The sequence below is a fragment of the Hyperoodon ampullatus genome (assembly GCF_949752795.1).
Source record: "Hyperoodon ampullatus genome assembly, chromosome: 2".
Taxonomy (NCBI): domain Eukaryota; kingdom Metazoa; phylum Chordata; class Mammalia; order Artiodactyla; family Ziphiidae; genus Hyperoodon; species Hyperoodon ampullatus.
The window spans coordinates 89,555,431-89,576,746 of record NC_136915.1 but is presented as its reverse complement, the minus strand read 5'-3'; the positions used below and the strand labels follow the sequence as shown (position 1 = coordinate 89,576,746).

Sequence of the window (21,316 nt, the reverse complement as noted above, 5' to 3'; positions counted from 1 at the left end):
GTTTATTAATGGATGGTTGATGTATGTCCTTGGGCAAGCTACTTTTACCTCCTCCTATTTCCTCTATTATAAGCTAGGAATAGAGGTACTAGCTTCTGGAAAATGTTCGTCAAGTGATACACAAAGGCAAAGAGCTTTTTAATTTATTTAATATTAAATAATTGGATAGTCAATGTTTAGTGAGTAAATCTCAGAGATTCAGCTACAAAGTCATAAGAACACACACAAAAAGGTACACAAGTCAAAATGACTATGAATGAATAGGTTGTTTCAAATGCATAAAGTGGGTAGAAGGCTTACTTTTGCACTTGCTGATGAGTTGGCAAAGTATTCCAGGCTATTGGCTCCCTCCCCACAATCAACCCTGGAGAAACTACAGAAGTATATGTGAGGTATTGATGTGAAGAAGTCACATAATGTTTGGGAGAAACTAATAAAAACACGTGAGGATTTCCCTGGTGGTGCAGTGGTTAAGAATCCGCGTGCTAGTGCAGGGGACATGGGTTTGAGCCCTGCTCCAGGAAGATCCCACATACCGCGGAGCAATGAAGCCTGTGCACCACAACTACTGAGCCTGTGCTCTAGAGCCCGCGAGACACAACCTACTGAGCCTGCATGCCACAACTACTGAAGCCCACGTGCCTAGAGCCTGTGCTCTGCAACAAGAGAAGCCACTGCAATGAGAAGCCCGTGCACCACAAAGAAGAGTAGCTCCCACTCACTGCAACTAGAGAAAGCCCGTGTGCAGCAACAAAGACTCAACACAGCCAAAAATAAATAAATAAAATAAATAAATTTATTTTAAAAACCAACCCCCCCGAAAAACAAACAAAAAAACCAAAACAAACAAAAAACACGTGAGACCTGACCAGCCACTTTGGACTTTTATTCCACCTCGGCTCGTAAGGCTGCTGTGTTACAACTTAAGGAGATTGCTTCTTTTCAGTGCTTACAGAGTAGCTAATAATTAAGGGAATATGAGCTTATTGGGAAAAGATAAACATTAGATACCAGAGGAGTCTAACGACTATATAAAAGAGAGAAGCTGAGTAACATATTTCACATGAAGCAGAATTACTGGAACAGATGGACCAATAATATACAATAAGCAAAATAAATAACCTCAAAGACATAGGTAAGATATTATTAACATGAAGCAGGAACAAAAGACATTAAAAAGACTAAGTGGAGATGTTAGGTCTGAAATTTTTAATAGTTTTAATAATAATTTTTAATAATAATTTAATAATAATTTTTAATAGAAAACAATAAAGTGATAATAAGGGACTAAATAGTAGATAGACACAGCTAAGAATGAATTAGTGAGATGGAAGACAAGATTGAAAAATTCTCCAGAGGTAGCAGGAATGGTTAAAGGGAGAAAATAGAAAAAAAGAGCTAAAAGCTATGGGGATAGAATTAAATCAAAAGATATCCTGACAAAAGTATTCCCAGAAAGTGGAAAGAGAAGGAAGAAAATACTTGAAGAAATAAAATGATAGGGCTTCCCTGGTGGCGCAGAGGTTGAGAGTCCGCCTGCCGATGCAGGGGACGCGGGTTCGTGCCCCGGTCTGGGAGGATCCCACGTGCCGCGGAGCGGCTGGGCCCGTGAGCTATGGCCGCTGAGCCTGCGCGTCCGGAGCCTGTGCTCCGCAACGGGAAAGGCCACAACAGTGAGAGGCCCACATACCACAAAAAAAAAAAAAAAAAAAAAAAAAAAAAAAGAAATAAAATGATAAATATCCTAGAATCAAGAAAGATCTCAGGTTAAAAGCACTCATAGAGTACCAAATGAAACAGATAAGGAAAGTTAGAGTAAAATCCTGAATTCAGACAAAGAGATGGTTCTAAAATCTTCAAGAAAGAAAGAGTAGATCACTTCTAATGGAACAAGGTATAGGTCCATATACCTTTCAATAGCAATATTGGAAACAAGAAGTCAACAGAATAATATTTTCTAAAGCATTGAAGAAAAAAAGCATTTATGTCTAATCTGTCATTTAAATATGAAAGCATAATAAAAATACTGCCAGCCATACAAGGCCTCAGAGAGCTTGACATGTAAGTTCCAACTTTAAAAACTTGCATATAGCAGCACTAAAGATACTCATATAGCAACAATAAAATGACTACAGCAAGGCACTGTAGTAGTAGGCACTGTTCTGAGAGGTTTTCATATATTAACATAAATAAATAAGCTCATCTGATTAACTCAAATAAGGAAAGAAATAAATCTTAGAGGATACTAGTAAGAGAGATGGAATGAAAAGATGATCAAATTACACATAAAAGTTTATTGTTGCCTAAGAAAAAGCAATAACCAAAGAAAACAAAAAGAAGTACAGTCATAACAATTCAAACTGAAATTCCACCTAGATAATATCAAATAGGGATTCAGGGAGAGGGGCATACACTAAATTACTTATTCTGTTAGGGGTCAATAGGGATTTTAATAAGTTAAAGAAATGAACATAGACATGGTAAATTAATACAGATATAGGTCTTGAAAACAAGACTCATAAGAACAAAAATAGAATGAATTAAAGTGGGACAAATTGTTTCTTTTAAAAAAAATTTGTAAAAGGCAAACTCACATAGTTAATAGAAGTTAATGTGAGAGATTTTCTTTGAGACATGAAGGTGCGGTAGGATTTCTGAAATGAAATATGGTGAAGGACACCATAGATAAATTGGGAAAAGGTTTGTGCAATTCTAAAACTAATGATGGACAAACATCTAGAATAAACAAAAATCTCCTGATAATCAACATGAAAAATACAGGAAAGCCAAAAGAAAGATGAGTAAAGGCATAGAACATGAATAAATAATTTATAGAAAAGGAAACTTTCCAAAGAGGCCAATAAAAATATGAGCAAATACTCAATTCAATAACAGGAGAATTGTAAGTTAAAACAACTACATATGGCTTTACACCCATATTTGGCATTAGAGGATAATGCCAAATGTTGGTAGGCATATGGACACTTAAGAAGCTACTTTGATTGTTAATGGGAATAGAGACTGGTGCAGTAATTCTGGAAAGGAATGTGGTAGTGTTTAAACAAAGGGCATAAGAGTATAGTATATGTAGCTCTGATATACCAATGTAAGTGAAATAAGCCAGACATAAAAGGACAAAAATTACATACTTCCATTTATATGAGGTACCTAGAATAGTCAAATTCATAGAGACATAAAGTAGATTAGTAGCTACTAGGGGCTAGCAAGGAAGAGAATGAGGAATTATTGCTAACTGGGTATAGTTTCAGTTTGGGATGATGAAAAAGTCCTGGAGATGGATAGTGATGATGGTTGAAAAACAGTGCAAATGTACTTAAAGTCACTGCACTGTACACTTGAAAATGGCTAAAATGATATATTTTATGATAAAATGGTAAACGTGTGTTTCACCACACACACTTAACAGTAGAAAACCAGCAATCCAATTAGAAAATGGATAAAAGACATGAATAGACATTTCATCAAAGAGGGGATATGGATGGTAAATAAGCACATGAACAGATGTTCAAAACCATTAATAGGGAAATGCAAATCAAAACCACAATGTGTAGTGGTCTACACAACTATCAGAACATCTGAAAATAGGTGATAACAACGAATTCTGGCAAGGACGTGGAGAAACTGGATCTATCCAGCTTGCTGGTGGGAATGTGAAATGAAAATAGTTTGGCAATTTCTTATGAAACAAAACATATGCTGACCACATCACCCAATCACATTATTGGGCATTTATCCCAGAGAAATGAAAACTTATGTTTACACAAAAACCTGTATATGAATGTTTATAGTAGCTCCATTTGTATTAGCCAAAAAAATTGGAAACAACCTAAATATCCTTCAAAAGATGAATGGTAGGGCTTCCCTGGTGGCGCAGTGGTTGAGAGTCCGCCTGCGGATGCAGGGGACACGGGTTCGTGCCCCGGTCTGGGAGGATCCCACATGCCGCGGAGTGGCTGGGCCCGTGAGCCATGGCCGCTGAGCCTGCGCGTCCGGAGCCTGTGCTCCGCAACGGGAGAGGCCACAACAGCGAGAGGCCCGCATACCGCAAAAAAAAAAAAAAAAAAAAAAAAAAAGATGAATGGTACGTTCATAAAAGGGAATACTACTTAGCAATAAAAACTAATAAAATATTGATAAATGCAGCAACTTGGATAGTTCTCAAGGGGAATTATGTTTAGTGAAAGAACCAATCTCAAAAGGTTACATACTGTATGATTCCATTTATCTACATTCTCAAAATGACAAAATATAGAGACGCAGAACAGATTGGCAGTTGCTAGAGACCAGGGATGGTTGGTGTGACTATAATGGGATAGCACAAGGAAAACCTCCTTGGTGACGGAACAGCTCTGTATCTTGACTGTGGTAGTGGATACACGAAGCTATACATGAGGTAAAACTGCACAGAAGTACACACACACACACACACACACGCACACACACAGATGAGTTAACATAAAACTGGTGAAAAAGGAATATGGTCTATAGCTTAGCTAACAGTATGACACTAATATCTATTTCCTGATCTTGATATTGTACTAAAGTTATATAAGATGTCCTCATTGGGGGAAGCTGGATGAAGGGTTCAGGGTACGCTTATGTATCATTTTTGTAACTTTCTATCAGTCCCCAATTCTTTCAAAATTAAAAAGTTAAAAAAAAGGTCTATATGCACTTAAAGCAATATATATTTTATAAGACAATACATGAATATACAACAAACCCATTGGAATGTCTCTAAGGGGAATGAGTAATAAAATGAAATAAATTATTGTTAGCCTTGCACTGGCTAATGATGATGACAGTGTGCCATAAAAATAGGAATATGATGAATTTCAAAGAGGTTATAAAAGTATATTTTAACTCTGAGTACAAATAAACCTCTTTATAAAAAGTATTTTATAAGAGCCTAGATTATGGGGTAGACAAACTATGGATGAAATCCTAGCTCTGCAACTTAGCAGCTGTGTGACTCTGGGCAAACTACTCTGCTTCAGTCACCTTATCAATAAAAAAGGGAACAATGTAACTCATGCCTAATGTTCTCAGAAGTGTTAAATGGTAATAATGTAGGTAAAGTAGTTAGCACAATGCTTAGCACATAGCAAGCACTCAATTATTAGCAATTATTGTTATGATTATAAATGCAAGCACCAAAATTACCTTTCAAACTGGCTGACAAAAGATACAACATTTTATCTTTCCTCTAGAAACTAAACTAAACTGGTGAGATCAGAAACTCTTAATCTTTTTCATTATTATATTCTGAAGTTTTATACACAAATAAAATACTTGTGAAATAAATGAACAATTACAAGGTTTAATTTCATCTCCTCACTAAATCTTTACTATGTACCTAAAGTTATGTACCTTCATCCTTCATGTTGCGATCTATCTGTGGACCAGCATTCCTTTCTCGGAACTGTATGCCCTGCATGTGTCTTTGCATAGTTTCCTGTATTACTTCAAACAATGGTTGATCCTGTTTGAGACATAATGGATGTTACCTCTGTTAGAAATCACATTTTTCTTATCGTCTCCCAAATTCCACAACTGAAGTTTTGTGGAAACATATATTTTTCCCTTAAAAGGAGAAATGGGGATAAGGGGTGGGACTGGGGAAAGAAGCAGCTCCTATACATCATATAATAGATCAGACCTTTGGCATATGAACATTTAACATACTATAGTTTTAACTATAAATTCTGTGACATGAAATAATTTGTAATTTGCTGATACATGAAAAATAATCTTGTGAGCTTGTGTAATCTGCGTTAGAGTGAACGGTTCAGCTAATAAATGAATCTAGCTTACTATACAGAAATCTGAGTTTTAAATTGGCATTGCTGTTCTAATTCATCCACATACATAGCAATGGAGATAAACTATATACTATAATGGTAATTTAGGTTAAAAAATTTTTGGACAAATATTCTTTGAACACTTCATGATAGAAACATTGTAGTGACATAAATCTATGCTAGCCCTGAGGTAGCTTAGAAGTCCTCCATAACAAATAAACTATAACATAAATGCAGATCAGAAGTGGCAAAAGTACAATATTCCTGGGGGAAAAAAACCCACAAAAAATGTTCATTCATTCTGCACTGCTCATAAGATAAACTCTGAACTCCCTGGATTGGTAGCCAAGGCTCTCCACAACCTGGTCCACCCTTTCCACAATCCCTTACTACCCTGCAGGTACCCTACACAAAAAGCCAAACTAGACTGAGCAGTATGTCCTAAACTGTGCGTCAATCTACCCTGTGCTTTATTATTTATTTCACCTTTAATATCTTCTCACAACTTCCCTCATCTCTGATGAAATCCTACTCACCTTTCAAGGTTTAGTTTAGGTGAAATTTTAGTTGCTTTCTGTAGTCCTCCCTGAGACCCACCTACTAGATCATCTCTCTTTTATGAGACTACATAGCACGTCCCTCTTTTTTGCAATGATTGTATTATCTACACATCACCTCTTCTACCATGTTGCAAGCTCTTTAGGCAAAGAGCAAGTCTTATCTCTGCAATCTCTCATAGTAGCAGCAGGTGCTAAATAAATACCAGTATTTGAAGAATTTGTAAGATTCAGATTCTTAATTTTACATGTATTTTATATTAGAAGCTAAAAGTCATTTTTCAGGAAAAAAATTATTTTAAGAAATGATCTTTACCAGTGTGCCAGCAGACAAAGGAGCAGAATCATCTGTAGGATACATTCTGGAAACTGGGCACCTGAGAATGTCTAGACCATTTGGGACCATTTTACAATAATCCTGAATACACTGCAGCCACCACCACACAGCATCCCGGCAGTTGTATCTGGCATAAGTTCCTTCACCCAGGAGATTAGGAATGAGACCATGTCTTAGGGTACCAGCAAATGCTAAAATAATATTCCTAAAACAACAGAATTAGGTGAATCATTTGACATGAAAAAATCACTTAAAAAATTGAAGACAAAAAAGTCACTCTTGGTAATCGTTATTTTTTATGTATTTTCTCTCCTACCCTTATTTCTTTGTATTTTCATGTAGAAAGAGGTCATAATATAAAATAAGCACTGAATTAAAAATCAGGAACCTTGATCCTAGCCCTGTCTTTTTCTCTAACAATCTGTGTGACTAACCACCTCTGGGAGAATATTTTTTCATCTGTGGAGTTTGAGATTGGACTGGGTGATTTTTAAGGTCCCTCATAGCTCTAGGTTTTACTTTTGAAATCCCTCGTATTTCAAAATCTGAGTAACTAAGAACATGAATCTTATTGCTTTAAATAGCAGATACCAAGAATAAAACAATCATATAAGAAAATAAATGGGTAAAAACTGACCTTGAAAAACATAATTTATTTTCAAAAACTTGTAGAGAATATTTTATCTTTCAAAGTGTTATTCTACTATCATACACCAAATGACAACTTTGTAAGATGGCATGGCATTCTAAAAAGAGCGTGAAACTGAGAAATAAGAAGACTGAGATTTAAATCCTAGTGTTGCCATCTGTATGACCTTGGAAAAGGCATTTAAAATCTCTAGGCCTCGGGGCTTCCCTGGTGGCGCAGTGGTTGAGAGTCCGCCTGCCGATGCAGGGGACACGGGTTTGTGCCCCAATCCGGGAAGATCCCACATGCTGTGGAGTGGCTAGGCCCGTGAGCCATGGCCGCTGAGCCTGAGCATCTGGAGCCCATGCTCCGCAACGGGAGAGGCCACAACAGTGAGAGGCCCGCGTACCGCAAAAAAAAAAAAAAAAAAAAAAAAACTCTAGGCCTCAATGCTTTTTGGCTAAATCATTTAAAAATCTAATTAATTCTATATATCAGTTCAATGTCCATTTCTTTAAAAAAATTTTTTAAAATTTTTGGCTGTGTTGTGTCTTTGTTGTTGTGCATGGGCTTTCTCTAGTTGTGGCGAGTGGGGACTACTCTTCGTTGCGGTATGCAGGCTTCTCATTGCCATGGCTTCTCTTGTTGCAGGGCACGGGCTCTAGGCATGTGGGCTTCAGTAGTTGCGGCACGTGGGCTCAGTAGTTGTGGTGCACAGGCTTAGTTGCTCCATGGCATGTGAGATCTTCCCGGACCCGTGTCCCCTGCATTGGCAGGCGGGTTCTTAACCACTGTGCTACCAGGGAAGTCCCATGCCCATCTCCTAAATTATAGTGTAAGAGGAACTTTTTATCTTCGTAGTACAAAAGTGTTAGTATGGACTGTGACACTTCCAATTAATAAAAAGTCAGAGTATTAGCAATCTTAATTATCTAGAACATGTCATACATGAGAAAGTTCAATAAAAAGTCCTCTATCCATGAACATCTCTGCAGAGGGTGGAAGTAAAACTATCTGTGGTAGAGACAGCCATGTGTCCACCAAAATGGCTTTCCTATAAATCCCAGCCTACCTTACACTTGGCTGTGGCCAGATGACTGCATTCTAAGGCAAAAGACTGTTAAGTGAATGGAACAGGTGTGTGTTCCTCAGGCTCTCTTTCCCTTTCTGCCAGCTGACTGGAGAGAACCTAGAGTCCCTGCAAGGTGGTATATCCTGAAGATAAAGAAGCCTATATCCCTTCACCACTAAGTAGAAAGTTCCCTCGTCAACACCCATACAGGATCAGAAGCAAATGAATTTCATTTGTGAAAAGCCATTGAAATTTAAGAGTTTATAATTCATAGCAGCTAGCACTACTGTAACAAATGCATTATCTTCTGGGAAATCATCTAGATCAGGGGTAGCCAAACTTTTTTTCTGTAAAGGGTCAGACAGTAAATATTTTAGGCTTTGTTGGCCATATATGGTCTCATCATATATTCTTTTCGTTTTTAATGGTCCTTTAAAAACGTAAAAACCATTCTTAGCTCTTAGGTCATACAAAACAGGTGACAGGTCATAGTTAGCTGATGCCTGATTGAGATAGTCATATGTAAAACTAAGTAGCAGAAAATTTTGACAGTATATAGAAGTGATCATTGGGAGCCCAGATAACAATGAAAGTAACAATAATTATTTTAAAAATGAACATTTATGGAGTGCTTAGCATGTGGCAGACATTGCTCTAGATATTTTAACTGTATTAGCTTATTTAATCCTCACAAAAACCCTATAAGGTAAGTACTATAACCATTCTACGGAGAGCACGAAGAGAACAAATAATTTGTCAGGTGGGCATTTGGAACCAGGATTAGAACCTGGTAGTCTGGCCCAAACCCAAGTGCTTAACCACTATACTATGCTCCTGATGTTCCACTTCCTACTTCTTAATCACGGTCATTTAGGGGCATTTGGGGAAGAAGCACACAGCCTCCCAAATTTCTATAGCCCCATAATAGTATCTTAAGTCCATAATAAAAGGTCTTATTATATGTTAGGTTAGTATAGGGAAGCATATAATACATTTTAGATGTTCACTTAGAAATTTCCAATTTTAAAAGGATCAGAAATAAAACTTGTCATTTGGAGAGGCAAACCTCCAGTTATTTCTCGGGTGACATCAAAATAAGGTATCATATAAATGCTTTTTTTGCTACAAGTTTTAACTTGCAGAGCAGCGATTTCAAACTTTAGTCTTAGGCAGCTGAAAATCACCTGGAGCCCCTGCGAAAACACAGATTGCCATCTGCCAACCCTGCCCTTTCCACCCCCAGGTTTGGATTCAGCAGATCCAGCAATAGAGACCAAGAATTTGCATTTCTAACAAGCTGTCAGATGGTGACACTGCTGATTTGTGGAACACTATACAGTACTGATGTAGAGCCTTTCTTTTCTACCTCTGATAAATTCATACATAATACTGTGACATAAGAAAACACCATTTTAAGTCTAGAAAACATAAAACTGGAGGTTACAATGTCTGACATTAAAAAGAAGAAAACCTGGTATTATAATTCTTTCTACCAGACTCTGTCAAAAAGCCAGCAATGCCTTCATTATGGAAGAACAAAAAATGGCAGACTTTCCAATTTTACCTAAAAGTTCATCTGAGTTCTTACACTTAACTTGGGCATAGAAATTTTACTCTTTAGTGAGTGATGTTAGTAATATGTTTATACATTTTTTAGTTTTACTTGAAATAAAGTAGCAAATGCTAAAGATAACCTGATCTGTAACATGAAGGGTTAGAATTTGGTAACTTTAAAGATTTTCACGTCTTTGAAATTCTATGATCCTATTAATTGAATATATAAAAAATAAAATAAAAAACACACCTAAGGAAAACATGCCTCCCATATGTTGAGAATAGATGAATAAGAAAAGTTTGAAGAGCATGTGAAAAACATTCAAACATAAACCTGCATTGCAACTTTTTAGAGATTTCCTACCTGGCCTCCATGTAGCGTCCAGTAATCAGCAGCAGACCTCTAAGGGCAATAAAAGTATCCCTTCCCCAGCAGCGGAAAATACCAGAAGAAAAGTGGGGTAAGCCTAACAGAAAACACAACAAAGTAATATATTAACCTTAATGTACACAAACCTATGAACTCCATTACTATAGATGAGTTGCTCTAAACTTGGGGGTCAAGGATGAGCTAAAAAGAGTCTTCAAACCCTCTTAAGGTATCTGCAGAATGTATGGCTATACTTATGTCAACTTTTGTGTGATGAGGTTCCATAATCATATCTGATTCTTAAAGGAATCTGTCACCCAAAATAGATTAAGAATCAGTGCTAGAGAGTGATGCTTATCTGAATTGGTTCAAATGTGTGAGTCTTTAAACACAGATAAACTTTTTTAGTAAATTAAAGTTAAAGATTAAAATCAGAGGTCAAATATTTAACACATCAAGAAACTCTTAATAGTAATGATATATTTTTAAAGGTTCTATGTGCAATTCAAAGGCAACAAATTAATCTAAATATGAGATGATTACCTTAATGATACATAAGTAAATGTTTATTAATCTATCACTATAGAGTTACTTTATTACCAAATTTCCCATTTACTTAAAATGACTTAGAAGTGTTATAGTTTGTTAGTCAGAGACAATTTTTACAGATTAAAACAAGGATTTCAGATGCCAAATAACTTGAACATTCTAGGTAACTGCAGCTTTTATGCATGAAGTAAAACAGAGTGACTGATGGATAAAATCTAAAATTTTACTTTTAGATTGAGTTTGGTTTCTTACAAAACATGAAAAGAATATAATTGTTATCTGTATTTGTACTAAAAACAATAATCAGTAGGAAAGTAAAGCAAAGGAAATTAGCATTTCACTCAAGAAAACCAACTATGCAAAAGTATAAATGTAACAAATATTTTAGGAAGGGAAAACTGAGGTCATAAATAAAATGTTCACAGCATTCATTCATAACTATTTTCTAAGCACTTAACACTATTTGACAATATCTTGTTTGTTTTCTGGTTTGTTGAATGAATGTCTCTCCCCAGTAAAAAATAAGATCCATGATAACAGAAATCTCATTTGCATTGTTTACCAAAGTATATCACTGAAAATTGTAACTGGTACACATCACTATAAAAATTTACTGAATGAATGAAATAAAAGATTTATAGGGCTTCCCTGGTGGCGCAGTGGTTGAGAGTCCGCCTGCCGATGCAGGGGACACGGGTTCGTGCCCCGGTCTGGGAAGATCCCACATGCCGCGGAGCGGCTAGGCCCGTGAGCCATGGCTGCTGGGCCTGCGCGTCCAGAGCCTGTGCTCCGCAACGGGAGAGGCCACAGCAGTGAGAAGCCCACGTAATGCAAAAAAAAAAAAAAAAAAAAAAAGATTTATAAAAGGTAAATTGAGAGGTGAAAGAATTTGACTAAGATAAACAAAAATTGGCAATACTTCACAATTTAAGTTTCTGTTTACTGGGTCTTCACCTTGTATGTTCTTCTGTTAAGAAAACATCAGAACTAAAGGTAATATCAGACGTTTCTTTCTATATTGTCTTTCAAATAGTGGTACAAAATTTCCCTAAACACTTTGTGTATTGTTTATACACGGTTCACATATACAGTTTATATACTGGGTTGGCCAAAAAGTTCGTTTGGTTTTTTCTGTAAGATGGCTCTAGTAGCGCTTAGTTGTCCTTAACTTCATTCAAAATAATTTTGTTATATTGTATTGTGACAGCTATTATACCAGCGTGCGTTAAAAAAAAAACTTATCAAAATTGGTGAATTTTTGTGTAGCCATTTTAATACTGAAGATGGAAGAAAAAAAGCAACATTTTTGGCATATTATGCTTTATTATTTCAAGAAAGGTAAAAATCCAACTGAAACGCACAAAAAGATTTGTGCAGTGTATGGAAAGGTGCTGTGACTGATTGAACTTGTCAAAAGTGGTTTGCGAAGTTTTGTTTTGGAGATTTCTCGCTGGACGCTCCATGATCAGGTAGACCAGTTGAAGTTGACAGTGATCAAATTGAGACATTAATTGAGAACAATCAACGTTATACCACATGGGAGATAGACGACATACTCTAAATATCCAAATCAAGCACTGAAAATCATTTGCACCAGCTTGGTTATGTTAATCTCTTTGATCTTGGGTTCCACATAAGTTAAGTGAGGAAAACCTTCTTGACTGTATTTCCACATGAGATTCTCTACTGCAACGTAATGAAAACATTCCATTTTTAAAACAAATTGTGACGGGTGATGAAAAGTGGATACTGTACAGCAATGTGGAATGGAAGAGATCGTGGGGCAAGCAAAATGAACCACCACAAACCACACCAAAGGCCGGTCTTCATCCAAAGAAGGTGATGTGTGTATATGGTGGGATTGGAAGGGAGTCCTCTATTATGAGCTCTTTCCGGAGAACTAAATGATTAATTCCAACAAGTACTGCTCCCAATTAGACCAACTGAAAGCAGCACTCGACGAAAAGCGTCTGGGATTAGTCGACAGAAAACTCATCATCTTCCATCAGGATAACGCAAGACTGCATGTTTCTTTGATGACCAGTCAAAAACTGGTACAGCTTGGCTGGGAAGTTCTTTTTTTTTTTTTTAGTTTCTGCTTTATAACAAAGTGAATCAGTCATACATATACATCTGTTCCCCCATCCCTTCCCTCTTGCGTCTCCCTCCCTCCCACCCTCCCTATCCCACCCCTCCAGGTGGCTGGGAAGTTCTGATTCAACCGCTGTATTCACCAGACACTGAACCTTTGGATTTCCATTCATTTCAGTCTTTACAAAATTCTCTTAATGGAAAAAAAAAATTTCAATTCCCTGGAAGACTGTAAAAGGCACCTGGAACAGTTCTTTGCTCAAAAAGATAAAAAGTTTTAGGAAGGTAATGGAACAAAACGGTGCATATGATGTTTAATAAACTTCTTGGTGAAAATGAAAAACGTGTCTTTTATTTTTACTTTAAAAACCAAAGGAACCTGTTGGCCAACCCAATATATGGTTGATGATGTAATTCTGAGGATGATGATGATGACAGCAGCTATCACATATATATATAGTACTCTGTGTGGCACAGACTTCCTGGTACTTTAACCCACTTAACACCTTGCATAAAATGTAAGAATAGATAGATCCAAGGGTGAGTTTGAGTTGGTATGCCCCCAAATACAGGCAGTTAGTTTTTGTTAAAAAGTCGAAACTATAAAATCTCTAGCACTGATGTGTGGAAATGTTTGTATTAACTTTTTGACCTCTCAGAGTATATGACTTAAGATCACACATCTTCTGAATGATTTCTACCTTGTCAATTATTATAAAAGCTAATAATTATATATATATTTTGCACCACTGTCACCAAAGGAAGGTATCCCTGGCCTTTGTATTCATTTAGAAATGAAACGAAGAAATCTATCTGCAAATCTGAGTACAGTCCTATATATTGTTAGTATGGAGTATATAAAACTCTCCTTTAGCATGTTAGAAAGGAATCCCAGAACTTCTATTTATATTTATGAACTTATCTTTTTAGTTTCTCTTTTTGTTTTATATTGTACCTGATATGTAAACATACCAAGTATCATAACTTATATCAGTATATCATTTATGATATCAATACATCAGTATATTTATTTTGGGAGTGCTTAACAACAGCGGTGAATAATCAAAAATGTTGAGATCACTATACTATGTAAGAGGCTTCTAAACAATAAGCTTTAAAATCAAATTCTGCCTATTAACTTTTTTTCACAATGGCCCTGTTCAGTTTTATGACCCTCTGCATGGATTCACAGGGGAAAGTCCCAGAAGGAGATCAAATAGTTGAGTGAAAATCTAAAACACAATTACATAATTAAAACATTCAGAAGGTTCATATGATCATTCCAAATGAAAAGTTAACTTCTTTTTTAGTTGTTGGGTCCACTAGGTCTTTTTTCTTGGTCTGAGCATATGCAAATTTAAGGGTAAACAGAGGAATTCACACGGACAACACTGTTACTTTCATCCTGCAATTAGTATTTTTTAGTTTAGTATGGGAAGTTCTAAACTTCAGTGGACTCAAATATTAAATACTTCTTAGAAATAGCTTGAAATTTATTAAAAAGAAACCAAAAGCCTATTTTGCTTAGATTTCAACTTGTTACTTGATTTGGGTTTTAAATCTACTTTCAGGAAAAATATCAATAGAGATGAAAGCATTTGATTGCAATTAGACACATAATAAAAATTATTTAACATTTGTTTCGTGTTTTGTAACTTGTAGAGGACCTTTACAAGGTTGGGTTAATTTTTAATATTGGGAAACAAGTATAGTGTAATGGAAAAAGGGTAGTAAAACAAATTTGATTAAAAAATGCAAAATGTCATAAGTTGGAAAAAATAAACATGAAGAAAAGGATTAACTGGCCACAATAAAAAATGCACATAAATAAATGTCTGGTGCACAGTGGTAATTAAATAGTTAGCACGGTTATTATTTTTACAAGTGAATACCTATGAAATTTTACTAAGCAGTAACATGAAATCTTGAATAACATCATGAGTTTTTTTAATAATAATTTCTTCATAATTTCCTCACTAATCCTGACTTACACATTTAACTTTGTACATAATTTCTTACCTGCAGCTAGAGACACACAACACTGCTCCTTCTCTCTTGTGATTTCATTCAGCCTGCATGGTACATCCATAAGGGACGGTGAAAGAAGTGGCAGAGAAGGGCATTTTCCTACTCCACACATTTGGACTGAACCCAGGGAAAGGTGTTTCACAAAGGTAGAACCGTTCTGAACAAAGCTGCAACAATGTTATAGAGTTCAAAATATTATGTGTAGAAATAAAAAATTTTTTATTATTCATTTATTTATTCAAAAAATTTTATTAGGGTAAGGACACCTAAGTTGAGACCTACCTGCTTTAACAGATTTTTAAGAGTACAACACAATATTGTTATTTATAGCCACAATGTTGTACATCAGATCTCAAAACTTACTCATCTTGAATACCTGAAATTTTATACCCATTGATTCAAAAATTTTTGGCAGTATTATTTTACTTGGTTTCTTCCCTTCAAAAAGTCTCTCTACACAAATGTGTAACAATGCTAATATCAGTTGAATAAAATTTTCAATTTGGATAAGGTTTCAGAACTGCTTTCATTTCACCCAGTATTCTGTCTAGCTGGCTTTAAAAGGCCTGTTGTAAAACAAATGGTAGGGCTGAGGTTTTGTTCTTTCTGAAATCATGCCCAAATTGATTTGGCATCTCTTTACTGGTACATTCCGACCTGTGGTTTCATTTTAGGGAAATTCACCGATAAAGGCAAATTTCATTTATAATAATAGCAGAATATTTTTCTCTTAATTAATGAAAAATTAGAAAAAAGAATGGTGTGTGTAGATTTATGAAACTGTATCCATTAACTTAACAAGCCAAGGAATAAATAGAAACAGATAACATGAAACAATTAAAATTTCCCATCAACACGTTTTTTAGTTTTATAGAACAGATTTTAATAACTGTTTTTGTGTGTTCCAGATTAAAGGATGTTAATAAATTTACTATCCACTTATCAACTTTTTCAGCTCTATGCGTGTATGACAATTCCTCATGTTTTGGTCTTTTAAGAGTGTTTAAACTGACTGTATGTGGCTTCTACACAAATATGCTTATCTACTCAAGCTTTGCTGGATATACCTTGACATCTGCTTCCATGCTATATCCAGGAGAGTGGTATATGCACCAATTAATATAGCATCAAAGTAACATGGGATAAGGTAACGTGGGATCTGCTTCAGGTAGAAGAACATAGCCTGCAACCATTTACCAACCTGTTATAAAAATAATTTTAAAAGTTAATTTGATGTGCTTATAGGCTAGGTGTATTTTAAAAGCTAAATCCAAACATGCAATTCTACTATCTAGCAATCTATTAACCAGATTTTCACTTAGAACTGAAAGACGATGAAGAAGGAAGGAAAAAGTTTCAGTTTAGAAAATAATGTTTCAGGTTAGAAAACAATATAAATATTATATGTAGTATGTTAATATACTTCTTATTGTGCCCTTGTTTTTTTGGACTAGAATATAGCTTTACTTACTTCAGCAATGGTTCCTGACCGTGAAATAAGCCGGTTACTGACATAGTCAATCATCCAGTCTCCAGATCTCAAATTATCACAAAAGGGATGCCCCAAGTCATTCTTTGGTCTTATTTCTGCCAATATGGACATTAATCCTGAAAATTCAGAGAAATATCATGACAATTTAATCACTGGCAAAGGTAGTTTGTTCTCATAGCCTGGGCTGCTGCTAGTCTCTAGTGATTTGGGGTGAACACATATACAGGTAGACAGAAGGACTGCACAGTCCTTAGTGGCACTTCCCAGGGCTGGAGATAAGTGTGGCAACACTGACTTGAACCAAGATACAAAGGCATACTGAAGGGGACTGCTGTCACAGGAGCTATGCGGAGTTTTCCTAGATTCCTATTTTCTGGGGCTGGTCCTGCTCTTTTGAATTTTAATACTACAATATTCAAAGGCAATTGGCATAGCTTCCCTGCCCTAAGGATCTGGGGGAAGAAAACTGATAAGCCTACATCTTTTCACAGTTGAAAAGTGGTGGATTCCTTAATATTCAGGCAAGATTTAAGAAAATCATAGAACTGGTTTCAGAGACAGCAAGAGCACCTATGGTGGTAATAAATAAAGTCTGTTTGGAGAGGCTCTTTGAAATATAACAGGAGGTACTTGGCACTAAATGAAGTATCAAAATGAGGTATACAGGCATATCCTCAAGTACTACTCAGATAGAAGTATTAGAATTCCTATGAATATATAGCACATTCTATTATTTCAATGACAGAGCAATAGTACAACTTTCATTATTTAATAAGGTAGTAATTTCCACCTTAAAAAATTATATTGGCTTCATTGACTTCATTTCAAATAAATTTATTTAGTTAGAATTTAATTAATTTTACTGTGTATATAGCATGTTTTGAGAAATTAAAAAATAAATATATAAATTTAAGATATTCTTTCCTTCAGGAAGCTTATAATCTTCTTTAGGAACAAAGCTTAAAACATAAAAAAATCTAGAAAACAAGACAGTATAAAATAATGGTCTATATATACCCTAGCATTTTCAGGGAAGGTAAATATTTCTCAGTAAGTGTTAGCTCCACTTACTGAATAATGGAATGACATGACAGAGCAGTGTTTTAGAAGAGAGGTCTGATGATAACCAATGGGACGGTATGATTTGTGTAAAAGGTATCAAGAGGCTGGAAAACTGGTTAGTTGGTTTTGTAGACAGGACTTAGTCCTAGACAGGATGATAACCGTGGAAATAAAAAGGAAATAGTATACCAAAAGAGAATACAGAAAAAAAATCCAGAAGTCATGATTACTGATTTGGGGTGAACACATATACAATAATTTTGATTAATTATTGATCAAATGTTGAGGATAAAAGGGGCAGGTCCAAAAGTGGATTCCTGGATTCCAACATGACTGAATATGTATTGTTACAAGAAGTAGGGAAGGGGGATTTTGGTTAGAGGAGAGAAAGGTCAGTGAAATGGTTAAGTGTGATTTAATCTGAGGTTGCTATTAACAGCCTGCTGGAAATATCAGGTGGCTGCTGGAAATACTAAATTGCCAGAGGGTAAAGGGATTGGTATAGAGTAAAACATAAATCAGGGAAGGGCAATTATATTTAGAAAGAATGAGAAAAATCATTTCATGAGAAGGTAAAGAGAATCAGTAAAAAACCGGACTTAACTTTAAGAAACATAAAGGCCAGAAAAGAAGTTCACACAAGTATGGTCTTTTCAGGCAAAAAGAAGGAGTTTAACAGCTCAGAGTGAAAATGGTAGGTATCTGCTTAAGAGTGGTAAGATATACATTTCTTTATTACTCATAGCACAAAACATTTTTTGTTGAAAATGAGAATATTTTAGAAAAAAACAAAATGTCATAAGCACAAAAAGTCTTACAAATTTTTATTGAGAGCTTCTTATGTGCTTGATTTTGTAGAAGGCATGAAAGCTAAAAACCAAGAACCCCCCAAAAGGCAAACGCTGTTCTTTCTCAAGGTACAGTCTACTTAGTGGAGTTTTAAAGCTAATTATCACTGAAAACTTACTATGAATTAAGCATTGTCTAAGTACTTTACATGTATTAACTAATTTAATCCTAACAGTAACCCCTTGTGGTAGATTCTGTTTTTATCTTCATTTTACAGATGAGAAAACTGAGACACAGAGAGTTTACCATATAGTTATACAGCTAGTCAGTGCAACCCACAAAGTGTGGTTCTAAAGCCTGTTTCTTGACCACCATAATAAAGATTCATAAAAAAATTATACTTATTATTAAAATAAGGCAGTAAATTCCAAAGGCTAATAAGAGACATAATAGATAAATGCAATGGGTGTCTGGAGGACAAAGAAATTACTGTGAAAACAATAGTTAAGGAAGGATTTGTGGAAGATATTAAGAATTGAATTGGCCCTTAATGATGGGTTAGATGGACAGAGAAATAAGGAGTTGAAAAGGAGGTTTGTTAAGTGGGAAACTATATGAACCAGGAATACATGTGTGAGAAACCAAATTTCCTAGATAAAAATCTAAGAAAATATTACCAACCAAATGAATTAAACTGATAGTTAAATATTTAGTTCCTGTATCCCACTTTACAACTACTCTAACTGCATAATATTTAACTAAAAGTTCTCTTTGTAGGCTAAAACAAATATGCAACAAAAAAATATTTCCAATTAGACAAAAAAGGAAGATGAATATATTTACAACCTAGTCCCATTTGGAGCTCAAACGAATGAACTCATTTAATCCTCATAAAAGTCTATGAATTAGACAATATTATTCACATTTTATGGAGGCAGAAGTTGGGGCACAGAGAATTTAAGTTACTTGCCAGAGGTCAATGAGTAGGTGGCAGAGCCATAATTTGAACCCAAGCAATTGAACTCTGAGCCCATACTCTTATTCCTATAAGGAAGACACCATATGATCCTTAAAAACAAAAACAAAAAACCCCGAAAAGTTTCACTATCCTTATACTTGCTTACCTTGAAGACCTGCATATTTAAGAGATGACCAGTTTGGTATGTTATAACACCCTCCACCATCTTCTTGTTCTTCTGATTCACATCGGTAAAGTACCTGATTTAGCTCAGCCAAAGTTAATTTAGAGGCAATACTAAAAGTTGGAAAATAAAGAAAATTGGTTAAACATACTGAAATTTCACTTGCTCTCAATAAAAATAAGAAAATCTGAATCATAACAAAAATGTTTTAGCAATGTATGTTTTAGGAACTCAGCGTTATACTATATACATTGTAAACAATATACATTTATAAATAATAATTAGAGGATAAACATGCTAAAAACTCAATTAGAAGTAACATTTCTCCCAAGCCAAGGAAATAATCAAGTGCTAAATTTTACTAATTAGAAGTATACTGGAAAGATCTTTTGGTTGCTATATCCTTTATCTTATAATTATTATTATTTTTTTTGCGTTACGCGGGCCTCTCAGTGTTGTGGCCTCTCCCGGTGCAGAGCACAGGCTCCGGATGCACAGGCTCAGTGGCCATGGTCCAAGGGCCCAGCCGCTCCGTGGCATGTGGGATCTTCCCGACTGGGGCACGAGCCCGTGTCCCCTGCATCGGCAGGTGGACTCTCAACCACTGCGCCGCCAGGGAAGCCCATAAATTTGTTTTTAATCTTTCTAGTTCAGACTTAGTTTTTCCTCTCCTTTATATTCTCCTATGTGGGGCAATAAGAACTTTTTATGCTAATTATCTTAAACTCAAAATAATTATCAAAGGACCGATAAAAGGATAATCAAAAGTCACAGTTAAGGACCTTAGAAATCATGTGTTACTCTACTGCTACATTCCTCTCCTTTTCTCCTTTCAGCTCCTAAGGTTGCATTATCCTTCAGCTTGGTTGTTTAAGAAACCAGATTTTCTTAGATAAAGATGTTTCTTGATAATGAGCAGAAGGAAGTGTTTAACTATCATCGCCTTGGTTTCCCTTTGTCCAGTTAGCAGTGAGATTGTGTAAATGACTACACCTGAATGCAACTGAAACCCTACTTTCTTTTCTTGCACTTCTAACTGCTCAGTTATATACTTTCATTTTATATAACTGAATACATATCCTCTTGAATGTACTCCCTTCCTTCTCTTTTAGTTCTGTTTCAGCTTAGACAATTGTCAGCTGTGCTTTGTTCCCTCGGTCTTTGCTAGCCTCCCTCCTCCCAGCTGGGACTGACCCTTCCTCTGCAATTTGTGAATCAAGAGTGAGTCAAATCTATCAGTAGCCTCAGTACCAAGTCCATTCTGGTGCAATATTTTTCAAGATGTAGTCAGTGAACTCCTTGCATAAGAATCACCTGGAAAGCATATTAAAGTGTAGATTTCTTGATCTTGTCCCAAAATAATATAAGTAGCTCTGATGAGGAATGTGCATTTCATAAACATTCCATAGAAACACAAAACTGCTTCATCATAGATTTTTCTTTAGAATGTAACTACTAAGTATGGTTTGAATTAAGAGTTAATACCCTTATTAATAAAAGCTCTTAAAAAACAACAAAAACAATTGAACAGAACAGAAAAATGAGCTAATATGTAAAATGACATATCACCAAATAAATACAAATGGCTGATGAACAAAAAAATTAGCTTAATATTTAAAATAAATTGAGATATCATTTTAAAGTATTTTATATTTACCAATTTGACTAATAATAGCTAACACTTACTGATCACTCACTCTGTGTCAAACACTATTCTGTGAGTCACTATAATTATATCTCTTAGGTAACTTGCCCAAGGTTTTACTTCTTACAGCTAAGAGTCTGAAATTAGACTCAAACCCCAGCAGTCTAGTCGCATCCTC

The 21,316-nt window shown here is 35.6% G+C and overlaps 1 protein-coding gene across 6 annotated transcripts in view; it reads right to left on the bottom strand.

Annotated features, from left to right (window-relative positions):
* AGL (amylo-alpha-1,6-glucosidase and 4-alpha-glucanotransferase) overlaps nt 1-21,316 on the bottom strand; it is a gene marked incomplete at both ends in the record, with an annotated part of 77,993 nt that overhangs the window by 21,776 nt on the left and 34,901 nt on the right. For 5 of the 6 annotated variants that reach the window (XM_079697379.1, XM_079697381.1, XM_079697382.1 and 2 more), the window contains 7 exons: nt 5,392-5,503; nt 6,696-6,921; nt 10,335-10,437; nt 15,000-15,175; nt 16,076-16,209; nt 16,480-16,616; nt 19,476-19,606. In XM_079697379.1, the coding sequence (XP_079553505.1) occupies nt 5,392-5,503; nt 6,696-6,921; nt 10,335-10,437; nt 15,000-15,175; nt 16,076-16,209; nt 16,480-16,616; nt 19,476-19,606 (1,019 nt within the window). The remainder of the gene's footprint in view (nt 1-5,391; nt 5,504-6,695; nt 6,922-10,334; nt 10,438-14,999; nt 15,176-16,075; nt 16,210-16,479; nt 16,617-19,475; nt 19,607-21,316) is intronic. The other variant, XM_079697380.1, reaches the window with a different exon arrangement.